At 39.6% G+C, this 25,015-nt stretch overlaps 4 protein-coding genes across 6 annotated transcripts; 2 read left to right on the top strand and 2 right to left on the bottom strand.

The window, feature by feature from the left end:
- Positions 1 to 2,174: 2,174 nt before the first annotated feature.
- LOC116257494 (protein AUXIN SIGNALING F-BOX 2-like) lies at positions 2,175 to 5,933 on the top strand. Its single transcript, XM_031634301.2, has 3 exons — positions 2,175 to 3,488; positions 4,121 to 4,610; positions 4,958 to 5,933. The coding sequence occupies exons 1-3, from the start codon at positions 3,037 to 3,039 to the stop codon at positions 5,726 to 5,728; spliced, it is 1,713 nt and encodes a 570-aa protein (XP_031490161.1). The 5' UTR covers positions 2,175 to 3,036; the 3' UTR covers positions 5,729 to 5,933.
- Positions 5,934 to 9,909: 3,976 nt separating this feature from the next.
- Positions 9,910 to 12,842, top strand: LOC116257269 (uncharacterized). Its single transcript, XM_031633884.2, has one exon. The coding sequence runs from the start codon at positions 10,568 to 10,570 to the stop codon at positions 12,512 to 12,514; it is 1,947 nt and encodes a 648-aa protein (XP_031489744.1). The 5' UTR covers positions 9,910 to 10,567; the 3' UTR covers positions 12,515 to 12,842.
- Positions 12,843 to 14,076: 1,234 nt separating this feature from the next.
- LOC116257718 (histone H2A.Z-specific chaperone CHZ1) lies at positions 14,077 to 15,143 on the bottom strand. The gene has a single exon (XM_031634681.2). It carries the CDS (start codon positions 14,988 to 14,990, stop codon positions 14,343 to 14,345), a length of 648 nt encoding a protein of 215 aa, XP_031490541.1. The 5' UTR covers positions 14,991 to 15,143; the 3' UTR covers positions 14,077 to 14,342.
- Positions 15,144 to 20,062: 4,919 nt separating this feature from the next.
- LOC116257348 (protein TIFY 9) lies at positions 20,063 to 24,419 on the bottom strand. Of its 3 annotated transcripts, none has more exons than XM_031633985.2 (6): positions 24,241 to 24,419; positions 23,722 to 23,881; positions 23,533 to 23,623; positions 23,303 to 23,447; positions 21,846 to 21,945; positions 20,063 to 20,365 (listed from the first exon to the last, which is right to left on the bottom strand). In XM_031633985.2, the coding sequence occupies exons 1-5, from the start codon at positions 24,338 to 24,340 to the stop codon at positions 21,884 to 21,886; spliced, it is 558 nt and encodes a 185-aa protein (XP_031489845.1). In that variant the 5' UTR covers positions 24,341 to 24,419; the 3' UTR covers positions 20,063 to 20,365; positions 21,846 to 21,883. The 3 variants fall into 3 exon arrangements, with proteins under 3 accessions (XP_031489845.1, XP_031489843.1, XP_031489844.1); XM_031633983.2 differs by having other exon boundaries at positions 21,888 to 21,945; XM_031633984.2 differs by having other exon boundaries at positions 20,063 to 20,362; positions 21,888 to 21,945.
- Between the last annotated feature and the right edge of the window lie 596 nt (positions 24,420 to 25,015).

Raw genomic sequence — 25,015 nt, 5'->3', positions numbered from 1 at the left:
CACTACCCCACCTATAATTGATTGAGTGTGTTTGATCTAATGATAAACATAAGAAACACACTAGTAGAGAACAGTAATTTTTTTTTATGTAAAATGACAAAAAAACTGCTTATTTATTGAAAGATCTAGTGTTTTTTTGTAATTTTTTTAAAAAGCTTTTGAAGAAATAACAAAATTTTAGTTCAATCTTGAAAAAAGATGGAACATATTGACCACAAAAGCGGTGGAGCTTTTCATTGCTAAAGATGCCGCAATGATTTGGCATTGGATAGCGCATTGGCTGTGTAAATTTCTTGAAGGAGCGGGAGCCACCCACATATAGTCTAGTGGCGAAGCCAAGGGGAGCCAGCAGGGAGGGACCCTAGACACCTTCAGTTTTTTTTTTTTTTTTTTTAAATTTACATATAAATTTTCAAAAAATCAATTATCTTATATAAAAATTTTAAAAAATTATTTTTCAGCCCTAATCAAAATTTTGAACTATAATTCTATGCCCCTTAGGATGCGGGAGAATTTACTATTCTATTAAATCGCTAATCAGCATAAATATTACATATTTAAGTCTTAAAAGGTGTCATAAATGTGTGGATGTGTGATGAGTTGCTTTTCAATCGAGTTACCCAACAATCATCAAATTTATACTTCATTTTGGCATCCGGATAACGACCTCCCACCCTCTAAAGTGAAACGAGTGGCGTCCCAATACTCCCTCGTCTATACTTGGATTAAGGAGGGGCTAAAAATCTCAATCCAAAATTCTCGATCAAGACAAAATGAGTTAACTCATATCAAGTCAAAAAAAAAAAAAATGTAGAGAGAATATTGAATACTTAATGATAATTTTACCAATTATTTCCTAAATTCTATAAGCATATGTTTTTAAGTTTTATATGATTAACAAAATGTTCATCCAAGCAAATTAATGAACCAAAAATACTCTCTCTGTCCCCCCATTCTTTTACTCTCTCTCTTGTCATAGATATAGTGATATTTTTGAAAATATCGTGATATTAACACACAAAAAAGAAGAGAAAAAATCACCAACAGGAAAAAATATTTATATGCTTTTTTTACCTTTTTTTGTGTTTTTCCTCTATTTTCAGCATCGATATTATCATGGATTCAAATATCAACTTAAAATAAATTATTTTTGTCGTTTTTATTATCATTAACACGTCCTTTTTTTATCACTGTTAAATAGTATTGTTTATGTTTTCCTATTAATTTCTCATTCATTTCATTTATACGTTATTTTTTTTTATTTTTAAAATTCTCTAATTTTCTCAAGATTTTCTTGAAAAAAAACAATTTTCCATTAAAAACATGAGAAAATAATGGTATTCGTGACGATGTTTTTAACTTTGTCCACACATTTTTTGATAGGCTATTGGTTAACAATAACTAATTTTAATTAAACCTTTTCAATGTTTTCATTTAGTCTTAACTAATCTATAGTTTAAGATAGGTTTAAAAACTTAGCAAAAATAAAAAATGTAAAATAAAAATGCAATAATAAGAATGCCACAAAGCAGGAAATAACAAGTTTTTTTTTCACATTTTTGCATGTCTTTTTACAAATTGACTTATTTTTTATATTTAAAATAATTATTTCTATAAACTTCAATTTGCTTTAGTTGAGGCACAATTTTCTTTTTTTTTCTTATTGAAATATTTTTTCTTGCAATAAACCTTCTACATGAGAAAGATGCAGTGCCCAAGTGTACTTAATTTGACAAAATTACTCCATTTATAATTAGGCTTCAATTATTGTGGGCTTTGGTTTTGCCAATGACCATAACGTCCATGCCCCTAGGCAGAAAGGACAACGCCATTTCAAGGCTATGCACATTATTCTATTATCACAGAAATTATTTTTATATAAAAAAACATTTTTTAATAAATAAAAAATTGGGAGGTGTGTGGCGCCGCTCGTGTGGGGACGCAACGCGATTGGTCGGCAGCGTGGATCCACGAGAGAGATAAGGACGCATGCCTGCGAGAGGCGTGCGAGGGTCGGCATCTTACGGCCGGCATGCCTTGTCGCTTTGCTCTGGCGCCATCCTGGCCGTCCGTTTCACAGCCCCCACTGCGAGCCCAGAGTACCATGACCTGCTCTCTCTCTTCTTCTTCTTCTTTCTTCTGCTTCTTCTTCCGTTGCCTCCTTCCCTTTGCTCCTAACCGCGGTTAACGCCTCGGGTTAAAGACCCGGCACTGGTCCTTAACTTAGAGAGAGAATCTCGGAAAGGTGGTGATTTTTTTTTTTCTTTGGTCTGCTGAGTTAGAGAGAGAGAGAGAGGGGGGAGGAGGGAGGGAGAGAGGTCTGTTTCCTTGCTTTTTCGTGATTTTGTGGGAGGATTTTGATTGATTTTTACTCGGAGTTTCTGGATATGTGGATCATGGAGAAGAGTGGTGATTTTTTCCAGGCGACGTGTTGGGTCTGTGTGAGTCAGTCTCCTTCTGTTGCTTCCTTTCACTTGGGGATGGGGATGGGAAGGGGTGGGGGTGGGAGGAGTGAGTAGATGGAACCTGTTCCATCCATCATCTTCTGTCGGATTTTTTTTTTTTTTCTTTTTGGCTTTCTGGATCCAAAAGAATAGGGTTTTAGATAGTAGGAGAGTGAATGGTAGGGTTTGGTGAAGGTATTTTTGGGGGGTTTCTTTACTATTTGGTGGAGGTTTCTATCTTTTCTTGGGAGATTAGGAGCGACGGCACGGTGTTCTTTGTGAGAAATGGGGAACGATTCTGGGGTTCTTTTAGTTGAGTGAAAGATTCCTTTCTGAGTAGTGTTGTTGATGGTGGTGAGTTAGGGTCAGACTTAGGGTTTTAGGCATTGTTGCTTTGCTGTCGAGTGGTTAAGGTGAGAGAAAGAGCATTTTTTGGATTGTGGGTGTTCTCTCTCTTTTTTCTTGTGCCCCTTTTTTCATGCTTTTGGTGGTTGTTTCCTTTACTGGGTAGGGAAAATCTAGGCATATTCTGGTGTTTTTGGATCACCTTTAGGTGTAGTGGACCTTGGTTGGCGTGTGGGTAGCGAAGAGCATGGCTTCGTTTCCGGACGAGATCGTCGAGCACATATTCAGCTTCATCTCCGGCCACCGCGATCGGAATTCGTTGTCTCTGGTGTGCAAGTCGTGGTACCGGATCGAGAGATGGTCGAGGGAACGAGTGTTCATTGGGAATTGCTATTCCATCAGCCCGGAGCGCCTGATCTCGAGGTTTCCGCGGATCAAGTCGCTCACTCTGAAGGGGAAGCCTCATTTTGCAGATTTCAACCTGGTTCCCCATGATTGGGGAGGGCATGTTTACCCATGGATTGAGGCCATGGCGAAGAGCTACCCGTGGCTGGAGGAGATACGGTTGAAGAGGATGGTGGTCTCCGATGAAAGCCTGGAGCTTCTCTCCCGATCATTTCCGAACTTCAAGTCCTTAGTTCTTATCAGCTGTGATGGTTTTACCACGGACGGCATTGCTGCAATTGCTGCACACTGTAGGTGAGTTTCCTCTACGCCATCTGCTTCGTTTTTGTTGAACATCAGAGTGTGATCTTAGTTTCATTTTTTTACTTGGTTCAACCGCTTCGCAGCCCTTTCTTGTAGAAATGCGTTTCCAACTTATTACATGTACTGGTGGTTGTATTTGACGCTGGAATATTTGGCCTGTACATTAAGGTGGGAATATCTCACTGGGGAGTCTGTATTCAAGGAAGAATGTTGAAATGTTTGGTGTGTTGTTAGTTTCTCTTTGACTTTGTTCAACAAGTTGGGTTTCTTTTTTTGGTTTAGTTCCTATATTGGGGTTGATTTGTTACGGAAGCCTAGCCTACAGACTAGTTGGAATCCTTTACTTGGATGGTTTATGTTCAGGAAGAAATCTCAGATAGAAAAGCTACGTTCTAGGGAATGGGGATGAACTGGATTTGGTCTCTTTAGCTTGTAGGTTGTTCATAGTAGAAATGGGGTGTTTGAGTTCAGCATATGTTTTCCTCATTGAAACAGGCAAATCGTAGCTCTAATGCTCAATATTTTTCAATGCCTGTGTATCCTGATCTACTTCTGCTGCTTCCTTATTTCGAATCTAGACCGCTGTACGTCCTTTTCTTAGACGTCTTGTTTTTCATTCATAGGCACCTAAGAGAGCTGGATTTGCAAGAAAATGACATCGAAGATCACAGGGGAAACTGGCTCAGTTGCTTCCCTGACACATGCACATCACTTGTACGGCTCAATTTTGCTTGTTTGGAAGGTGAAGTGAACGCTGGGGCACTAGAAAGGTTGGTTAGTAGATGTCCAAACCTTAAGAGCTTGCGCTTAAATCGATCGGTCCCTCTTGAAGTTCTTTACCGGATTCTGTTGCGAGCTCCTCAGTTGGTGGACTTAGGTACAGGTGGGAATTCACAGGAACCTCGCACTGTTCGCTCTGCTAATATTGCCAATGCCTTTCTCAAGTGCAAGTCATTGAGGAGCTTGTCTGGATTCTGGGAAGTTGCTCCATCATATCTGCATTTAGTTTCTCTCTGTGCTGGTCTGACTTCATTGAATTTGAGCTATGCTACAATCCCAAGCAATGATTTGATCAAGTTGGTCCGCCACTGCCCTAAACTTCAGCGCTTGTGGGTATGCTTCCTCACAGCTAAAAATTTTACTTGGTTTTAGCTTCTTGAGTTCTTGTCTAGCATTCGTATAAGTGGAATAATCTATTTCTCAACTCTGCCTTTTTGTGTTTTCTTCTTTAATGTTTTCACTTTCTCCACTTTGATTTCTTTTGGATTCATCCACATAATTTTCTTTCTGTTTGAAGCACCAGGAACTAAGCAATCTTATAGGTCTTTTTGTTTTTTTGTTTTTTTGGATATCTGTATAACTTACATTATCCATTTTTATTGTATTTTTCTATTTTATTTTACGTTAAACTTATAATTTCTTCAGTTAAGTGGCTTCTCAGATCTATTGAGTGTTTGCAGGTGTTGGACCATATCGGAGATGATGGGCTTCATGTAGTAGCATCAACGTGTAAGGAGTTGCAGGAATTGCGAGTGTTCCCGTCTGACCCTTATGGTGTAGATCATGCTGCTGTCACTGAAGAAGGTTTGGTTGCAGTGTCAAAGGGTTGCCCTGTCCTTCACTCAGTTCTCTACTTCTGTCATCAAATGACAAATGCAGCATTGATAGCCATAGCCAACAACTGTCCAAGATTCATCCGCTTCAGGCTATGCATCATAGAACCGAAGAAACCTGATCACATAACCATGGAGCCACTGGATGAAGGGTTTGGTGCTATTGTTCAGTCCTGCAAGAACCTTCGTCGACTGTCCTTGTCAGGTCTGCTTACTAATCGAGTATTCCTATACATTGGCATGTACGCCGAGCGTCTGGAAATGCTGTCTGTTGCCTTTGCTGGTGATAGTGATGAAGGAATGCGGTATGTGTTGAGTGGCTGCAAAAATTTGAAGAAGCTGGAAATTAGGGACAGCCCCTTTGGTGATGGAGCGCTTTTAGCAGAAGTAGAGAAGTACGAGACAATGCGATCCCTTTGGATGTCGACATGTAATGTTACATACCATGGATGCAAACTACTTGCAGAAAAGGTTCCAAGACTCAATGTTGAGATCATCAACGATAGGGATCTGATTGAGGAGAGCCCAAGTGATGGACAGCAGGTTGATAAGCTCTACATTTACAGGACGTTGGTTGGGCCACGAAAGGATGCCCCCAACTTTGTCTTGACGGTGTAGACATAGGTTGACTGATATGCTGGGGGTTGTGTTTGATGGTTCAGTCGGCTTGAGGCAACAGCGTCACTTCCAATCGAACTTCGGCATTTCTCTCCGTTTTCCTATAGTAGTTGCATGTACTTGGATCTTGGTTATATATGGTTATTTCTAATCTTGTAACTATGGATGAAAGATTTTGCTAATTTATGGTTTGGGACTTGGTTTATTCTTTTGCATGTGATCCTTCTTTATAGCTGAGCAGGATAGCAACTGAAGAGTAAGTAATACACTATTAGTATTATTTGTTGGTGTTGGACATGGCATCTGTGACTTAGCTATATGTTGCGGAGAGTGTTGGGAGGAGATTGATTCAACTGTAACGTCTGATCTACCAGATCGTTGTGTTATGGAGCTGGTGTGGTAGCCGTGAGTCTGCTGTTGGCAAAAGGGAAGGCAGTAGAGGAAGCTGGGGAACCGTTCTTGCAGGACACAGACATTGCGGAGTTGCAGACGTTGCATCTTTCCTTTATGATTTTACAGTTGGAATTATCAATTTTAGATTTATTACATCATTCCTTCAATCATCATCTCCAATTTATATATGTGGTCACGAGCACCTGCTTTTTCTTTTGCCCCTTTGCTGCTCTTTTACAGTTTCTCTGTGTCGTATGGGACGATTTGGCAGCTTTCATTCTGTGGTCCTTGCTTTTCCTTTACTTTCTTACCTTGCTGATTGCTACTCAACGGCGATGTTGTAATGCTTAATTGGGTGATAGATCAGAGATAAGTATGTTCCCTGTTTCTTCCCTTCTGCTTTACCGAAAATATGATGAGTGGTAGGCCCCATATTTGCTCTGTATCATCTACAATAAATGCTCATCCTGACTTACCAGAGTCATGATTTTCTGGGGTTCACGTTTCTTCTCAAGTCACGTTGCAGTCTTGTCCTTGTCTGACAGGTCAAAGTGTGGTCTCCTTTGGTCCAAATCACTCTTACTTTTTCTGCTTTTCCGTTTCTTTAATCACCCATTCTTTCCTTTTCCTGAACTTGTGGCCGGTCCCTCAGTACTTGGAAAGTGAATGCTTTTGCTTGATGTGTTTTTAAACTCTTCAGTTATCTGGTGAGCCCCAATGTTAAGGAGACGCCTGGATACTGGATTACAGTCCTTGATCAGCTGATCTGTCAAATGACAGTCGGGAGAAAGTTTCCATCATCTCCCCATTTCATCTATCCCACAGTGGGTGTTGATGGCGTCATCACTTCTACAGGTTGAGAGCGGCGTTTGGTCACTGTAACGAACACAAAGAAGCAGAAAACGTTGCTGCCCCCCTGATTTGGCAGGTCATAAATTTAAGCTTTAATGCGAATGCATGTCCCACTTCAATACTGCGCAGGTTGGCTTTGGAAAGTGACATACGTTGTTGACGATCCTAGTTTAACCCGTGTTGGAAAGGCCTGGTTTTCTTGGTTAGATGGTGGTTTCAGTTTCTCGGTTTTCTTGGTTGTACTGAATTTGATTGACATGTGATTCTCAATCGAGTTTTTAGGTCATCCAAACTGGAATTGTTTGTTTAGATTTCCAGGTCAACTGTTATTTCTGTGCCGTAGGGGTGGGAGCATTGTATTAGTTGATGTATATTATGTATCTATCAAATTCCATTGCAGTCCTGAACTCTGCAAGTAAGGGAGAAAGAAGGAAGCGGGTTCGGCAGTTGTCCAGCCATTGAACACCATGGGCTTCAAGTGCTACTGCGTCTCAATGCTCCCTTTGAAAATACTTGCCTATGCTTACAAGAAGGAGAAACTCCTTAGTACACTGACTTGAGCAACGGAACTCCTCTGATCTACGGATTTTTTATCATCAGGCAATTTCCAGTCAGAGAACCTTTCGCACTGTACCTTCCATGTCTGATTTCTGCAACTATGTTGTGAAGATCGATTTATTCCACAGGAAAATATGCAGTTACTATATTTATATTTCTTTTACTAATGCACACATTGGCATTATTTAAAGTTAGAGATACTATTTGAAAACTGATGCTCATTCTGTAAACACTAAAATGAAGAAGAAACCTTCTTTTTTTCTTCTAGGGTGTTGGGTTTTGTCTTTCTATGTTTGTCTTGTATCCCTTTACTTCTTTAATAATGGCAACGGCCATCACTGCAGCAATGCTTTCTTTTTTCTTCTTTTTTTTCGCCATGGCTGATGCGAGGAGAAGCGTGCTTTCTCTTTCTCTCGTTAAAAACCATTTTTTTTTACAGAATGGAAATTGGGAAATATCGACGGCATTTGATTCTAAAAAAATTTAAATTTGAGGGTGCAAACACGTGAAATTCAGGATAGTAGAATTCCAACATTCACCTTGTATCAGACCTATTTGCATTCTTAGTTATATCAGATCCATTTGAGCTCTCAGTTTGTCTTTTTCTCTGGTAGTTATTGCAAACGGAGCTAAATTCAGTCGGATTTTTATTTTCTTAGACCGAATTAAGATCCAAAATCCAAGTTATGACATTTATATCTAATTGGGTATGATATTTATGGGATTTCAGTTGAATCTCTGACTCAGATGATTTAGCTATGAAACTGCAGTGTCACAGATCCGATAAGCAGCTGTGTTTGGATTTCTTTACCAAATCTGATTAAACAACCCAAAGTGATGCTGGCACTAGTTGATTATATCTGATCCATTTCCATCACCATCTGAAATGCCCACGGAAGACTTCCATTACAAGACTTAATCTTCCATTCAGCTCAAGTTTCACCAAAATTTTGAGTTTTTGATTTGTCAGGACTTGGGTGTGCTTCTAAAGATCTCACTTAGAAGATATCTTTTATTTTTTAATATTTAATGTGAAAACTGACAAAAAATAAGGAATTTGGAATAGGAAGTGAATAGCTTGTCAAATAATTAGCCCATGAGCGTTGCCCATTTGGGTTCCAACCACACGTTTAAAGACTGAAAAGCAAGAAAAAAGTCGGTACAATTGTCTTTTGAAAAGAAAAAAAAAAACAAAAAGGAATCGGCTTCAATGAACATTCCATTTGGAAGATAATGCATCTTATACCCAAGCTGACGTATTTATGGAGGATCACTTTTTGTCAAATCATTCATTCATGTATTCTGGTTCGAATGGTGTTTGATATTGTTAAACCTGAAACACTGGGAAACTTGATCTGCGGTAGTAACTCTTCGTTACCCTAGAAATGTTGTTTTTGGAAGCCATGAAAGTGGTAATAAACTTGATAGCAATTAATGGAGAAAAGGACAAGTAGTTGGAGATGTGATTAGCTCATAAGAAAACAAGGAATGCATACATATCTATATCTTCCATGCTACCATACAAAAAAAACCAGCAATTATATTTGGAGAACACAATGTGCAAATATATTTCAAATATAAAAGGCTAGTAATAAGACTTGCTAAAACTTGGTTTTAGCATAAAAACTTGAAATGGCCCGACCCACTCCTACACTGGTCTCGAGTTTCTGGTTTGACGGATCTCAACTGGCCTCGTAACAGTTTTCGTTCACATCCACGAAAGGTACAAACCGAAACAACCAATTACTCAACAATCCAACTGATATGCTCTTGAAAATTTCTCACTCTTTAATATGGAACTAGACTTTTTAAAGCAATGTATTACACCCTTAAAGGGTACACCAGCATGTGGAAACCCCAAATCTGAGTGTTAGAACGACTTTGATGACCCACTCCCACACTAGGCTCTGGTCCCTGGTTCAATGGATTCCAACCTACCTCCAAGCCACTTCAGTTCCAATCTAAAAAAGCCAGGAATTAGGATAACCAATCACTTAATAACTCCTTTATAAACTCTTAAAATTATCTAACAAATTTCAATACGGGACTAACCTTCTTAAATTGGGGCATTACAAAACTAGTTTTTCAAAAAAAATTGTTTTCACTCTAAAAAAAATTTCCTACATGGTTTTACTGTCACTCAACCACGTAGAGAAAAGGGTAGGAAGGTGGAGATTTGACAACCAAAATCAGGTCATGTGCAAAATTGTCCGGGCCGTAGTTCTTAAAATCTGAACCAGATCTGATTTTAGACGCTGATTTGGAACTGAACACAGATGGAATCCAACTTAACAAATCCAAGCCCAATATAAAGGACATAGAAATTGCATAACTTAACAACTTGAAACAATCAAATGCCACACTTGTTTGCAGCTAAATGAACAAGGTAAGACAGCTAAAGAATAAAAGCAGAAAAGCATGATCTGAGGAAACCCCAAGTAAAGCTGTTCTAAAGCATCAGCACCAAGTTTATCTGCAAAGCATCAATGCAAGAGTGCTCTTCTGGGGATCAATGCCCTCTGAATTGGCCGATTCCAATCGAATTGGTGGCAAATCCATGAGTGCTCAGTCAGTTTAAACTAAGTCTTATACCCATTTGCAGAATTTTCAGCCTGGCTCATTCAATTCAATTTCTGATTTTAATACCACAGGTCAGGACAAGAAAGACTTAGACATTGACTTAGACATTTCAGAGGCTCTCCAAGTTAAAACGACCCAAGTCTCCCTGGGCACCAAGAAAGCCCCTTCCCTTCATAGTTCATACGCTGTCCCACCATAAAGGAATCAATAAAGAAATCCAAGTCTCCTTGGGCACCAAGAAAGTCCTTCTCTTCATACATAACCCCACGATAAAGGCATCAAGAAATCAACGTCTCCTTTCCTTGGCCACCAAGTGAGCCCTTCCCTTCATATACACCCCCATTGTTCTACCAACTCCTCAAGCAATAACCAGAATTGGCACCAAGAAGAGACCCAAGCCTTCACATACACCTCCATTGTTATACCTACTCCTGGGATAACAATCCAGCATTGGCAATGGATTCTCTAATGGTACTTCTTGGCCCACCTGAAATTCATGATTTGTCCGAAGAGTGCTTGGGTGGCAACACCGCCGCCGCCGGAAGCAAAACAGACCAAACTGCCGTTGACCCCTTCATGAACCTCCTCACAAGCCAATTCAACAAAACCAAGCTGAAGGCAGTCAGCCAGACTCGAACTGCGGGCCTTACTGAGAACTTCTCCCCAACTTTTCTTTCTAGCGGCAATCCCTGCTTGGATTTCTTCTTCCATGTGGTGCCAGACACACCTAGTGAAAGATTGATTCAGCTACTTGAATCTGCGTGGGTTCATGATCCCACCACCACTCTGAAGCTTGTCTGCCAACTGAGGGGGGTGAGGGAGAAAGGGAAATCAGACAAAGAAGGATTCTATACTGCTGCTCTGTGGCTTCATGGCCACCATCCCAAGACCCTGGCAGGCAATATCCGCGGCCTCTCTGCAGCAGGTTACCTCAAAGATTTGCCTGAGATACTTTTCCGGCTACTCAAAGGGCCAGACGTCCGCAGAATTGCAAAGCAAGAACGCATTAAGAGGCCATTCCGGAAACGCATTTTGTTAAGGAGAAAGAGAAAAAGTCTGAGGATAAACAGGAAGGCGAAGCCCCGAGAGCAGAGAATCGATGAAGAGAAGGAGAGATGTAGACTTGAAAAAGAACATGCTGCAGAACTCCGCAGGAAGAAGACGGCAAATATGGCGTTGAAAGCTATAGCAAGGTACAACAACGATCAAGATTTTCGCTTTCTGTATGATGAGATCGCGAAGCTGTTTGCAGAACTGTTGGCTTCGGATCTAGCAATAGTAGGTTCAGGTAGAAAAAATCCACACCTGAGCTTAGCTGCCAAATGGTGTCCCTCATTGAATTCTTCATATGATCGGTCTCTGCTGCTCTGTGAAGCAGTTGGGAAACGGCTCTTTCCTCGGGAATCCCATCCAGAATACGCTGACGTAGAGGAGAGGCACTACTCTTATAGAGTAAGAGACCGTCTTCGCAAACAAGCCCTTGTCCCATTGCGGAGAATTATGCAGCTGCCTGAAGTTTACATGAGTGCCAACCAGTGGGATGCCCTACCATACAATCGTGTTGCTTCTGTTGCCATGAAAAACTACAAGAGGCTCTTCCAGAAACACGATGGAGATCGTTTCGCAGAATATCTCCGAGATGTAAAGATGGGGAAATGCAAGATTGCATCAGGAGCATTGCTTCCCCATGAGATTCTAAAAGCAGCAATAACAGCAGCAACTAATGGTGGCACTGATGAAGTAGCAGAACTCCAGTGGCGAGGGATTGTAGAAGAAATGCAGAAAAAGCAGAAACTGACAAACAGTCTGGCCATCTGCGATGTGTCTGGGAGCATGGCCGGGACACCAATTGAGGTCAGCATTGCACTTGGCCTCCTGGTTTCTGAACTCAGTTCAAAGCCATGGAACGGGCATTTACTTACCTTCAGCGAGAATCCACAGCTTCATGAGATTGAGGGTGGCACACTGGCCGAAAAGTACCAGTTTGTAGAGAACATGCAATGGGGAATGAATACAGATTTTCAGAAGGTATTCGACTTGATCCTGAAGATAGCCGTGGATGGAACCCTAACACAAGATCAAATGATCAAGCGCGTATTTGTTTTTAGTGACATGGAGTTCGATGAAGCATCGGCAAATCCCTGGGAAACCGATTACATGGCAATAGTGAGAAAGTTCAGGAAGTGTGGGTACGAGAAGCCACCAGAGATTGTCTTCTGGAACCTTCGTGATTCTATTGCCACACCTGTGCAGGACACAGAGAAGGGGGTGGCGCTTGTTAGTGGATTTTCAAAGAACTTGTTGAAGATCTTCATGGAAAATAGTGGTGAGATAAGTCCTGTGGACATAATGGAAGCGGCTATATCTGGGAAGGAATATGAAATGCTGGCAGTCATCGACTGAGTTTTACTTATTTTTCAATGTTACCGCTGTTGCTTTCAAAAAGAAAAGAAAAAAAAAAAATAGAACGTTTGCAGAATAAACTATTGTTGATAATCGCAAGAATGCTTCCCATATGAGGCAGACATAACTTGGTGCTAAAGAAGAGAAAAAGGCACATGACAAGACTTCCAGATGAGTAAATATGTCATAGGAAGCAAATGTAGAGAAACACGAAGCCCTCGCAATGACAACCACCAACCCACTCTAAACAAAGGCATTTGCAAGTAGAAAAATAGAGGAAAGCATACACAAATCTCTGCAGTTTATCGATTTGCAGCAGTTCATTGCTCTTATTTTAACTGAGACCTACCACACGCATGTGTAGACCTCCAAAACATATTCGTCATTAAAAAACTTAATACCAAATCCAAATGGAGGTATTTCAGTGATATGTCTATCCTAGCAGTAGTTCCAACTCCAGGGACGTTGATGAACTTGTGTACGCATGATTCTCTCGGAAGACCATTTACAATCAATAGTAGCACATGCACTGGTACTTTTCTTCATACAAATACATGGTTCACTCTTAAATTTCACTGCGTGGTTCACTTTCAATAACAAAGAAGAGTCCTATCATATATCAGATACTCTTTAATTATCACTAATCAGCCAGCTCATTTGGAGACATTTGGTGCTATACGTGCTGAATAAAGGCCTCAAGAGGTGAAATCAAGTTTCATCTTCTACAATTTAAGTTCCTGTATCATTTTTGACGTCAAGTGAAATCATCGAAAGCTACAGTGGGCTCTGAAATCTAAATTTATGTATATCCAGAAACAATCCATAAAAAGTTTTGCTTGATACTCGCATCAAACCGACTCATGATAGCAACTCTTTTCTCTATACTGCCACATCGCCAAACAAAGAAATGGAGGAAACATAGCGTTAACAATTGATTTGTCTATACTTCCTCAAACTAGATATTGCCTGTTGCTGTATTGGAGATCAATCATTTACCGCAATACAGATAAACTCCTTATATGATAAAGGTAGGACTCACTCTGACAGGATATCAATAAGCATCGGGAGAATGAAATCCTCTTCTCGGAATACGGCATCAACTAAAAGCATATAAATAGGTGCCCACAGCATGTGATACATATAGTCCGAAAGCAACGATCCGAGAGCTTAAACCACAAACATAGAACAAAGGAGACAAGACCAGCCTCACAGACTCATTTAAAATGAAAACCCAAGTTCATGCCTTTCCTGAAAGAAACAAAAAAGGAATACGATCTCACTTCTATCTACGTAAGAAAGTTCAGTTTATCAACAGCCACTAACAAAGGAAAAACAAAAGTAACAACTTTTTAAACGAATTAAGGCTGTGATATAAAGACCAAGTGAAATAATAATTACATTTAAACAGTAAACCAACAACAATCTATGCCTATATTGGTGCTTCGATTCCTTACAATCGGGAAAAGTAACCAGCGACCATCACACGAGTAGTCCCCACAAACACAGAAGCAAGAACCACTCTTCTAATCATCGAATAGTTTGCAGTATCGACAATCCGAGAATGTGTTAGAGACAGAGTTCCATTCAATTGATAAATACTTTACAACTGATGACCCATTACTACATAGTTAACTACGATAAAGCTGATAACTCCCACAGATGCGCTGAACAAATTCCCCATAATTAGCAGAAACAATTCACAGTTCAACGCAATTTATCACCATGAAGCCCGAAATCCTACGATAGAATTTTCTCAGGATGATTCATCGTTTAATGCAACAAGAAATTCCACAGATGTGAGTAAACAAAACGACAAAGGATCACCTATCTAATCATCGTCCTCATCCTCATCCTCATCGTCATCGTCGTCCTCGTCATTGTCATCGTTAACGTCGTCTTCATCAGCACTAATATCATCATCGTCTTCGTCATCATCGTCATCAACTCCAGCGACGGTGGACATCGGGTAAGGGCCAGAATGCGCTGTCCGTCGCCTGGTCCAAGAAGGGAGGATGTTCGCAGGGTCAACCTCGATTAAAGGATCATCCGAGAGATCGCTGTCTGTGTCTTCATCCACCCCACCAACTCCGCCATCCTCCTCATCGTCCTCGGTCTCGCTCTCGACCAAAATCTTCCCTTTTCCCTTATCCTTCACTATCTCCTTGTCCTTCCCGTTAGCAGACGAGCCTGTCCCCTGCGGATCCAAAGCCTCATTCTTCTTCGCCCCTTGCCCTTCGCCACCAGAATGCGAACTCAATTGCTCCTCCTGCTTTGCTTCTTCTCCCACAGAGCCGTTTTCCTCGCCTTTAGGGACTAATTCCGGCTTGGTGGCGCCACCATCGGAGTCGCGGCTGTCAAGTTTTGAAATGGCAGCTTCGTCTTGAGATTTAGCGAACTTTGGCGGATTCAGCGAGGTGAGGCCATCCTCTACAAGAGCTTCCGGTTTCTTCCTTTTCCGGTCGTCGGAGTCCTCCATTTCCGCCTTCCCCTTCAAGGGCAGAGCCTTCTCCCGATCTTCTGCCACGCGCCAAGGGAAGCGCGCGCGCGCGCGAGAGAGAGAGAGAGAGAGAGAGAGAGAGAGAGAGGAACAAGGAAGAGTTAGGGTTTTGGGGAGGCTTTGGGGGTTAGGCTCAGGGATTTGGGCAACCGTTCGGGTCGATCAGAGGCTTCTTTTCATTTTAGAAAATTCCAATTAGGACTCATATTTTCTACATTTTGGGAAAGCGCTTCATTTTTATGTGGTTTTCCTGAAAACTGTCGAACGAGGACGGGGATTTGTCATTTCCTTTAACCCTCTAGTTACTAATTAAAGATTGAGTTAGGACATCTAATTAAACAACTGAACTTTCACCCACTTATCAGCGCCACCAACTACCACCAAAGCAAATTTTGTGCAATTGGGTTTACATTCAAATTCGAATCCAAAACGTTGCTTATTTTTCATATTGCAAAGTTATATCTAACCACGTTAAATCCTTATCAACTGTATAGTTCTCTTCACATTATTTGTTTCCTTTTCTCATTTTGCAACGAGAAAAAAAAAAAAAAAAAACTGCACGGCTTTCAACTCACATTCACATTCATGAAGGGGAGAACATCATTGACACCAGGGGAAAAACATTGTCCCTTTGAATTTCAAAAAATTTGAAACTACAATTTTTTTTTTTTGGTAGAAACACTATTAATAGGTCTTGGTCCATTACCAAAAGTAATACGTAGTTACTGTTCTATGAATCTGTTCTAAAAAAGTTAAAGTATTATATAAATAACATAAGTCCACGCCCTTCTTACATGACACAACTGCCCGAAAAATTCATTATCTGGTCATTGCATTTGCCTGTAGCTCCATTATGCCTTGAAATGCCTCTTTGTATCAATGAACTTTCGTTAGAAAGATCAACCAGCCATGTGCTCTACTCAGGAATCTGCTAATCATTCTTCGAATCCCCATCAACCCTTTTACAAAAGTGATAATTAAACAAATTTAGCTTTTGAGTGCAGAAAAGAACGGGGATTTCTGATCCTGTTTCTTAAGCTATCTCCAATCAAGCTTGGGTGTCTATAATCTTTTCAAAGATTTGGGTGGATTCCTAGATATGAATTGAGAATTTTTATTTCTCATGCTGCCTTCATGATCGACATTGCGAATTTGCCGTATTCGTGGCGTCATTCTTTCTATTCTTTTGTTCATTCGAATAACATGATGGAGGCATAACATCCGCGGGACTCTCTGCAAAAAAAAGGCCGAGATAGTAGATTTAATACTTGAAAAGGTCGTTTGGCAGCAAGGACACTCATAGAGTGTCTCGTAAATCTGTCCAAAAAATTGCATCATATTTATGTGACGGTAGTTCAAATGTTCTATGAATCTATCTCATTTTTTAGTGCAGATTCATGGGATGTCGCTATAGTGTTACTTATGCCACTGCATGGCACCAGGTCTGTCGGCTTATAAGGGACTGCTTATTATGCATAGACACCAAATAAAAAGTGTAGCGTTTTAAAAAGACGAAAAAACAAAGGTTATGAAAAAGTTAAAAGTCTAAAAATGCCACATTTGTTAATAAAAACTCTTTTATTACCCCAATTCCTCCTCTTTCCTTCAATGTATATTTATAACACACACCATCCGGTGCATGCAACTCCATCTCCAAATTTTCTTACAAAACAAGTTACTTTTAAAAACCCATTTTTTTAAAAAAAAATGCCAAAAAAAACAAAAAAATGTGCCCATGTTTTCCCCTACTTGTCGTCTTTTGCTGTTTTTTTTATTAATTTTTATTTTTTATAATTTTTAAGATTTATTAAATGTTTTGAATTTTTTAAAAATTCACCGAGATATACAACTTTGCTATATTATACCTGAGAAATTTCTTGTCGTATAATACTCGTACACGTTTTCTGTAACAACATCCATGCCACTTGAACAAAAAATCGGATATTTACCAGCCACTAGCACGAGCCATGCACCAAACCATTGGAGCCGAATCTACAGACCTTACATGTGGCCTCTTGAATTTTCAAGCATTTCTGGGAATTTTTTTCCAAACCAACAATTCTATGTTTATCCCATCCGCATCTGGTATAAAAGCAAAAGCTGGCCTTTTTCGTATGCTGGCGGTGATGGTTAGGTGGTCATCTCTTTGATCCTTTCATCTTTTCACGTAGCATTCTAGCATTGGAATCTCCTGTAGATGGGGAAGAGCTAAGAAAGCGATTCCTCTCCCCATTTGCCACAAACACGTGTTAGACCGAATTCCTCTCCTCTTGAACAAATTTGAAACGGCATCCAAGTACAGACTCTCCGGAATAGTGAGGATGGGATCTCGTGAGTAGGCCTGGGCGTCAGGCCGGGCCGCCGCCGGCCCGCCATGCCGGGCCGCCGCGGGCCCGCCATATTGGGCCTGGCCCCCGGCCCGATGCCCACCCTTACTCGTGAGGCTTTTATGTGCACCTACAGTTTTGGCTTGCCCAAAAAATTACACCCTGATATTTGAACCACAATAACGATCGGATCATCCATTTTTAATTTCTGAAATAATATAATATAATATAATAGGTGTGTGCTTAAGTACCATTTTTGGGGGCGAGTGTTTGAATCAGAGTCACAAATTTTTTGCTATGGGATACTGTTATAGAAATTCTCATTTTTGAAGGAGCGTAACATATATAAATAAGTAAATAATTATAAAAAATCTAAGTAAAAATAATAAAAAATTTGTTGTTGGCGTGGTTTATGTAGCTACGCTACTGCATGACGGCTAATGGAGGTCGAAAACCAGGTTTCTAGAGTGTTTGGGCACTACCAAAGCCGGAGCGAAAACTGACTTTTACCAAGCTATTGGTAAAAACCGGGCTTTGGGTGTATCAGCAAAACAAACAAATCATGTTCTAAAACTCATTTAAAAACTTGGTTTTCGTAAAATCAGGATTTCACAACACTGCATTAGATTAGATTAGAGTGTAATTAGCCATAATAGTCGAAATGATAAAGAAACATAAAGTGGTTTTGCTAATTTCTGATGGTCAAACTTTCTTTTTCCCCTTTATGTGAGAGGGAAGGCTAGATTGAAGCTGGTCCCAGGGCCTAAGAGTTCCATTGGCAAGCCTAAGGTTAGGCAGGATCTTGTTAGATTTTACCTGGGGTAAATGCTCTAGCTAGTAAACTTTTTGGCCTCTTCTACCATAGTAAAAAAAAAAAAAAAAAAAAAAAAAAGACCTAATTGAAACCAAACCCCTAGCCCCAGGTCCACAAGTATAAAATAAAAGTACTCATTTTTCTCCTTCTATTTTTTTTCTTTGCCACAAGTTAGCTTGGGTTAGCTAGATTCTGATTTCACATTCTAACAAACTTTGGACCTCTTCAAACACCAACTCATTCATGAGGACCGGTTGATTCATCATAATGGATGGTTCGAGAGAAAAACAAAGAAAAAAGTACGTGGCGCAGACGACAAAGATGACTTTTACTTTTTTTTTCCCTTTATTTTTCTCTCAACTGTTACTGTTCATCGTGATTGATCAAACTGCCTTCACAAATGAGCAGGATGACTCCAAATCGCTAGAATGACCAATCAATTTTTCATATTTCAAGGCTGTTTTTCCTTTTGTTTTGCAATTTCAACTCTATCAATGAACTTAGGAACCTCTAGTTTATAACTTCCACACAAAAAAAAAGAGAGAGAGAGAGACTGAAACTCAACCCAAGAATGCTTGGTTTTTGATAAATCTTGAAACAAGTTAAAACTGTTTATTTTAATTTTTCCTTATCTCTCTCTCTCTCTCTCTCTCTCTCTCTCTCTCTCTCTCTATATATATATATATATATATATATATATATATAGAGAGAGAGAGAGAGAGAGAGAGAGAGATTTATAAATGGTATTCCATGTGGATATTGTGCTTTAATTCATGGTTGCTTTGCTTAACAGGAATAAAGAGGGTAGGCAAAAAAAGGGAAAAGATGTTGCTTCTTCCAAATGGAATTGCCAAATCAATTTTCGTTTGATTGAGAAAGCATTCTGGGTAGTCTTCAATATCTATATCAAGATCAGATATAGTGAGATCATCACACTGCACAATGAAAATGTGATGTTGCATGACATAAATTTATGTGGACAACATTTAATCACCACAGTTACTGTATTAAGTTAAGGTTTCACTTCCCCCTTCTGCAATATGACATACATTGATTTTGGGTTGAGGGGGAATTTGATGGTTTGGAATTTCGATTCAAAAATGAAATTTTCAGAATCATGGTTCCTCCTCAAAGTGAAATGGAATAAAAAAGAAAATTCAAGTTTCGGTTTCCTAATTTCAAAAATAAAATTCTCTGTTTTTTAATAATTCAAATTTCTTGAAACATGAGTATTTTGATTTTAATATTTTATGATTCTAGATATATCAAACGCAAACACCTGCCTATATGTGGCTCCCCCACTGAGGATGAGATCAAACTTTCCAATTCATTGACCACGTGAAATGCATTCGCAATGGAGAAGCGCATCTCAATGGAAAATTAGGTTTTAGTCATGATCAGAAATTGGGGCCTGACGGGTTCAGAGTATAAGTCTTGAACACTGCAGTTCCCTGACCAAACTCATTTTTCTACTCAGGGCTTCTCATTCTTTCATCTTTCTTTTTTTCTTTGTATTTTTTGCTAGAAACTGTTGCATCTGGACACATCACGTCATGGGATTCCATCAAAGCTGTCAATGTCCTTATTTGTCCATTGACCATTGTCACAAATATCATTTGCGGGTTTTTGTATGTTTCGGCGAAGCTAAATCTCATTCTGATCCAAGCTTTGAAAGGAGATTAGGGTTGATGAAAGGGCTATTATTCATTAGGGTTTATTTGCTCAAAAATATGATCCCTCTGTTTGAGATTCATGGAATATTTGAGGCATGTGGAAAATCTTAAATTTATGGTTCTGAAATATAGGGTGAGCCGAGGAGACCCACTGTCTTGTCTCGCTGAAGAAGGCCGGATTCCCCACCCAATCCCTCGACGAAATGAGCAATGAGAGAGAGTGAGAGGTAAGAAGGCAACCAATTTCTCATGAAAGTCAGGTGATACATCTTAATACATAGATGTTTCCTAATACATATCTCTAATTGCTACATAAACAAAATAAACCATTCAACATTCACCACTATTCTTTCATGTGAACGTTGTCGTCGTCGTCGTCGTCGTCGTCATCATCATCTTCATCATTATCTCATAATCTGTAACACTTGCTAAGATGTTAGATGTATATTATCCCCTACGATCTAAGCGCGTGCTGCGTCCAAGAAGCTCTTGTCGTTGGGCTCGCCGTCGCGGCTGTAAGGTGTTGCCGAAGTCAGCCTGCTGGAAAGAGAAAGACTGCTCAATAACAATAGGACCCAATACTGACTCCCATTTATTTTATTCTACATGAATGATAATTCGCATACTGGATCCTTTACATGAAGTTCCTATAATCTTTCGAATCTCATTCTTGAAAATATCATAAGAACAACACTTCTCAATACCATCAAGATAGCACCCCTGAGGACTCAAACTGAGGGCGTGGCTACAACATGTCATACAACCAGACCGGTTACACTACCCATGCTTTGTATAAAAAGAGAAAGAGAGAGTTTGATCCTTTAAGTTGAAAGAGAAAAAGGTGCAAGTACAAGAATGCCCCACAAGCAGGGGCGGACGGAGGGGGTGGGCTACCTACTCCAACTATTTAAAAAAAAAAAATACATTGAAAACATTAAAAAAATTAATTGCTCAATGTATTTTTTAGATTCATGTTTAGTTTAGCCCTACCCAAATCCAAGGTTGAATTGTTTGACCCGCTCTTAAAAAAAACCCTGGTTCCACCCGTGCTCACAAGGCCCACAACGAACAAGAATATCAAGTAGCCAACATCTCTCTTTCTCTCTCTAAAGTAATAAACATAATGTTAAAGTCTACAGTAATAAAAAAAAAAGGTGCTAGGTGCGTGTTTGGTGAAGATTGTCACAAGTGTTAGGTGGGTGGGTGTACAATATTGTACCCTCATCAATTACAAGGGGAAGTTCAAGGGAAGCTTCCTCTCTTTTGTAACTTATTCAACAACAGCCACATGAATCACGGGTCCATCCCCTAAATTTGCGTGACTCCTTTTATTAGTCATCACTATGTGGCACATCTAGAACAAGCAACAAAACCTTTCATATATATATATATATATATATATATATATATATATATATATATATATATATATATATATATATATATATATATAGAGAGAGAGAGAGAGAGAAATTGGTAAGCACGCGTATGACCCATCTGGAACCATATTGATCATTCATGCATGTTTTTAAGATGCAATGTTGAGAGAAAATCAAGGAGAATATTGTTAATTAATGCTAGACTATTAAAATAACGTCTTTTTTTTTCTCTTTCATTTTATATCAATCTTTCACCATAAATAAAAAGATCAACCGCCAAGATGATTCCTTTTACGTTAAGCACCTACCAATTTACATATATATATATATATATATATATATATATATATATATATATATAATCCAAATATAGAGAAAAGAAGCCTACCATTTGCGAAAATGCTTAAAGGGCAAACACGGACTCCAAATAAAAAGGAAGAAGGCAATGGCATTTAACATGTGGGCATTATGAAAGGCAAAAAGGAGGTTGGACTATTACACCAAACAAAGGAGACAATGGGGTCAGGCATGCATTATGTGCATGAATGAATGATAATGGTAACCCACTTTTGCAAAGGACAAGGAATAATTGATGCAACATCAGCAACAATCACGAAGATCATGAAATTCCAAGAACTTACAAGATCTTGAGAGTGAGGGTTAGTTAAGGCCCCGGCAATTACCTGCCCTTTCTCTTCTCTAGAAATCTCTGCAGTGACTTCCTTCTCGCAATGGGCAGGTCTGCAAACAAAGCGTGCATTAGTTGATTCAGTAGCAAACATTTTACATCTTGATTTTAAAATCATACCTTTTATATATATATATATATATATGGAATTCATGCTTTATTTGTGGATTTTTTCATTTGGGTTTGGACGGAGAAATCCTCTGGCCTCGGACAACTTAATATGTTTAGTGACGCAACTCCAATTGGACAAGATCTCGAGAATTTCAATCTTTGGTCTTCAAAGGACAAGTAACATTGTAGTACATGTAACATTGTAGTACATGGCACTGTTGAATTATACTCTATCGTATGGGTTGATGCACCTAAGTACGAGTATAGACAGTGGAAATTAACTTATAAGATATTTAAGTCTTTATGTTTGTTTTTTCATGTGTCGCCGGTCCACCATACAAGAGATTCTCTTCTTCCTTCTTATGTTTTGAGTTTAGTCAGCTTCATGGAGAAAGCAAAGTTTTAGACAACTTCCTTGAAAAATATGTGGTCAAAATAAGTGAAGCAATTCCGGGAAAATCTCTACCTAAAACAAAAGATAAACCCAAAAACAATGGTCGCGCGGCATGTTGTCAGTTTGGTGTCCACATCCCATTGGACTACTGACATTTGAGTACCTTAGAATTTATATTCAAGAATTTTTTGGTGAGCGAGAGGAATATTGGTTTGTTTTCGGTGTTTCAAGATACTACCTTCACCGCACTTCAATGTGTACACCAATGGCATTCCTTTTGCGGACAAAAAATTGAGTCCCCGAAAATTTAAATAAATAGATTCATAGATTTGATTTGGTTTTTTTTCCTCACAAATTTAAAGATGTTAAGTTGGGACAAGAGGGGGGCGTTCTGTTGCTATAATAATTAAGATCCATTAAGTTTAGAAAGTGAAATGAAGATTATAGATGTGTATCTTAGATCTCGTGACTTAAAATCCTTAATTTGATGAACCCTGAATTTTGATGCAAATCTTTGTCTCCATCAACAAAATCACGAAAACCTGACCCATGGATCTCAAATACGAAGTAATAAAAACCTCATGAAATCTATATGTGAGATATTTCATTTTGTTCTGAAAGTAGGGTAGATCAAGGGTACTGACCTCTAATAAACACCATCTAATTATTTTTTTTTATTCTTATGGTTTAAAATATTAAATAACGTATAAGTATTTAAAATTTCATGTACGGTGCCCACCGCCATTATTTCTGTTTGTTATCATGTGCATATTATATATTACAGAGATGTCTAGAAACATATAAAATATTGTCATAAACAACATATTTCCTAACACGTTTTGAATGTCATTAAAGAAATATATTTTAATAAAAATTTAGAAGAGGAGAGAGAGAGAGAGAGGCACCATTGGTTAGCCCGTCAAGCATCGGGACCTCATCGGCGACGGAGGCAATTGAAGCGAACCCGGGGCAGGCAAAGCGAGTCGGAGCTCCGATGGTTCCTCTCGGCGCCGTTTTTCCGGCGGCCGCGAACTGGATGAGCTTCTCTGCCTGTGAAAGGATCTCAACTCAACTCCAAGAGCTTGGAAAAGACCAACAGTCAAAAGAAAGGAAGAAGCGGTGGTCAGAGCAAGACCTTGTCAGATGGAACGTTGAAGACGGTGACCACCCCATTATAAAAGATTGTCATGGGAGCAGTGGCCGGCGGGCTCTCGGACGGAAAACCGCTGAGAGAAATTTTCAGGTTTCAGAAAAGAAAAGAAGAAACCGAAAAAGAAAACTAACATGAACCAAAGAAACAAAACGATAACGAAGTGATGTCTACTTGGTTGCGGAGTGGAACACCGGCAAGAATGAGTTCGCCGTCTGGCCGCCTGCCGGCGGCGCAAACCGGTAATTATCGGAAGTCTTCCTCTCCGTCATCCTCGCACCGAGTATGTTCTTCAGTACCTCGGGATCTATCTTCGACATGGACCTCTGCAGGCCTGCAAACAACCACACAACAATTCAGTACCCTCAAAACTTTCAAGATCATCACGGAAAGCTGCCATAAATACAAGATTAGGCTTAAAGAAAATGGAGGATACGAATGATGAAAAACCCCAGGAACTAAAACCAGGTGCGACGGATTCACAATGCATGCGCTAAGAGGTTTTGAGCACCAAACAGCAGAAAAAACTGCCGGAATAAAAGTTTCAAGCCATCAAACACATGACTAAACTGGAAAGTGGAATTAAACTTCTACTCCACATTTCCCTGGAACAAAACACGTAAAGTTTCCAGGATCATAATTCCGACCCATCAAACACGACGTCAAGGGGACTTGAAAAGGAGAAAGACTTACTGTGAACCGGGCTCGCTGCGGGGGAGAGCTTCTGGACCTGAGAATGCATCACAAAATCCGGTTGCAAGTCCAAAAAATCTATGGCTGCACCGTTGATCATTTCTCCGCCTGGAAAGAAGAGGACAGCGATCAAAGAAGAAGTTTGGTTATGGAGAAGCTTTTCATGTCCACAAGGTTGAGAGGGGAATGGATTCATATGCAAGGAAAAAGGCGCGCAGGGAACACGTGGGAAAAAAAATTAGAAAAACCCTCCAGTGTGGGGCCCACCTGCTCCACCTCCACCCTCCTTCAATTCCCTCACGTGAGTTTTTTATTTCGAGAAATATCGTGTTGCACGTGATGGATCGGACGCGTTGGAGCCGAAACTCCGGTACAGTTACCGCGTTTGGGCTTGACGACGTCCAGCTGGCAGTTCCGGTGGACTCCGGCTGAGTTCGCCGGAATTTGTGTACGCTCCCAGATTAATTTACACTCACATTTTAAAAATTTTAATTTATTTTATAAAAAATTTTAAAAAACGATATATAAAATTTTAGAAAATAATATTTCACAGGTTAATAATTTTTTATTTACCATAAAAAAAAAAAAGGTGTCAATGACTTCTTATTTAATTAGCACTTTCAAAATGCATGTCACCTCTGCTCAACTTCGTTGTCCCAAGCTTCTTGAAAATCTATTTTTGGATTGAAGACCTTGAGTAACGATGGACACTTTCGGGTGTTTTTACTTAAAATTAATTAACATTTAACAAAATAAAAAAAGTAATATTTTCTTC

The sequence above is a fragment of the Nymphaea colorata genome, chromosome 7 (assembly GCF_008831285.2).
Source record: "Nymphaea colorata isolate Beijing-Zhang1983 chromosome 7, ASM883128v2, whole genome shotgun sequence".
NCBI classification, from domain to species: Eukaryota; Viridiplantae; Streptophyta; class Magnoliopsida; order Nymphaeales; family Nymphaeaceae; genus Nymphaea; species Nymphaea colorata.
Note: the sequence above shows the minus strand (reverse complement) of the source record. Positions and strands in the feature narration are given on the sequence as shown.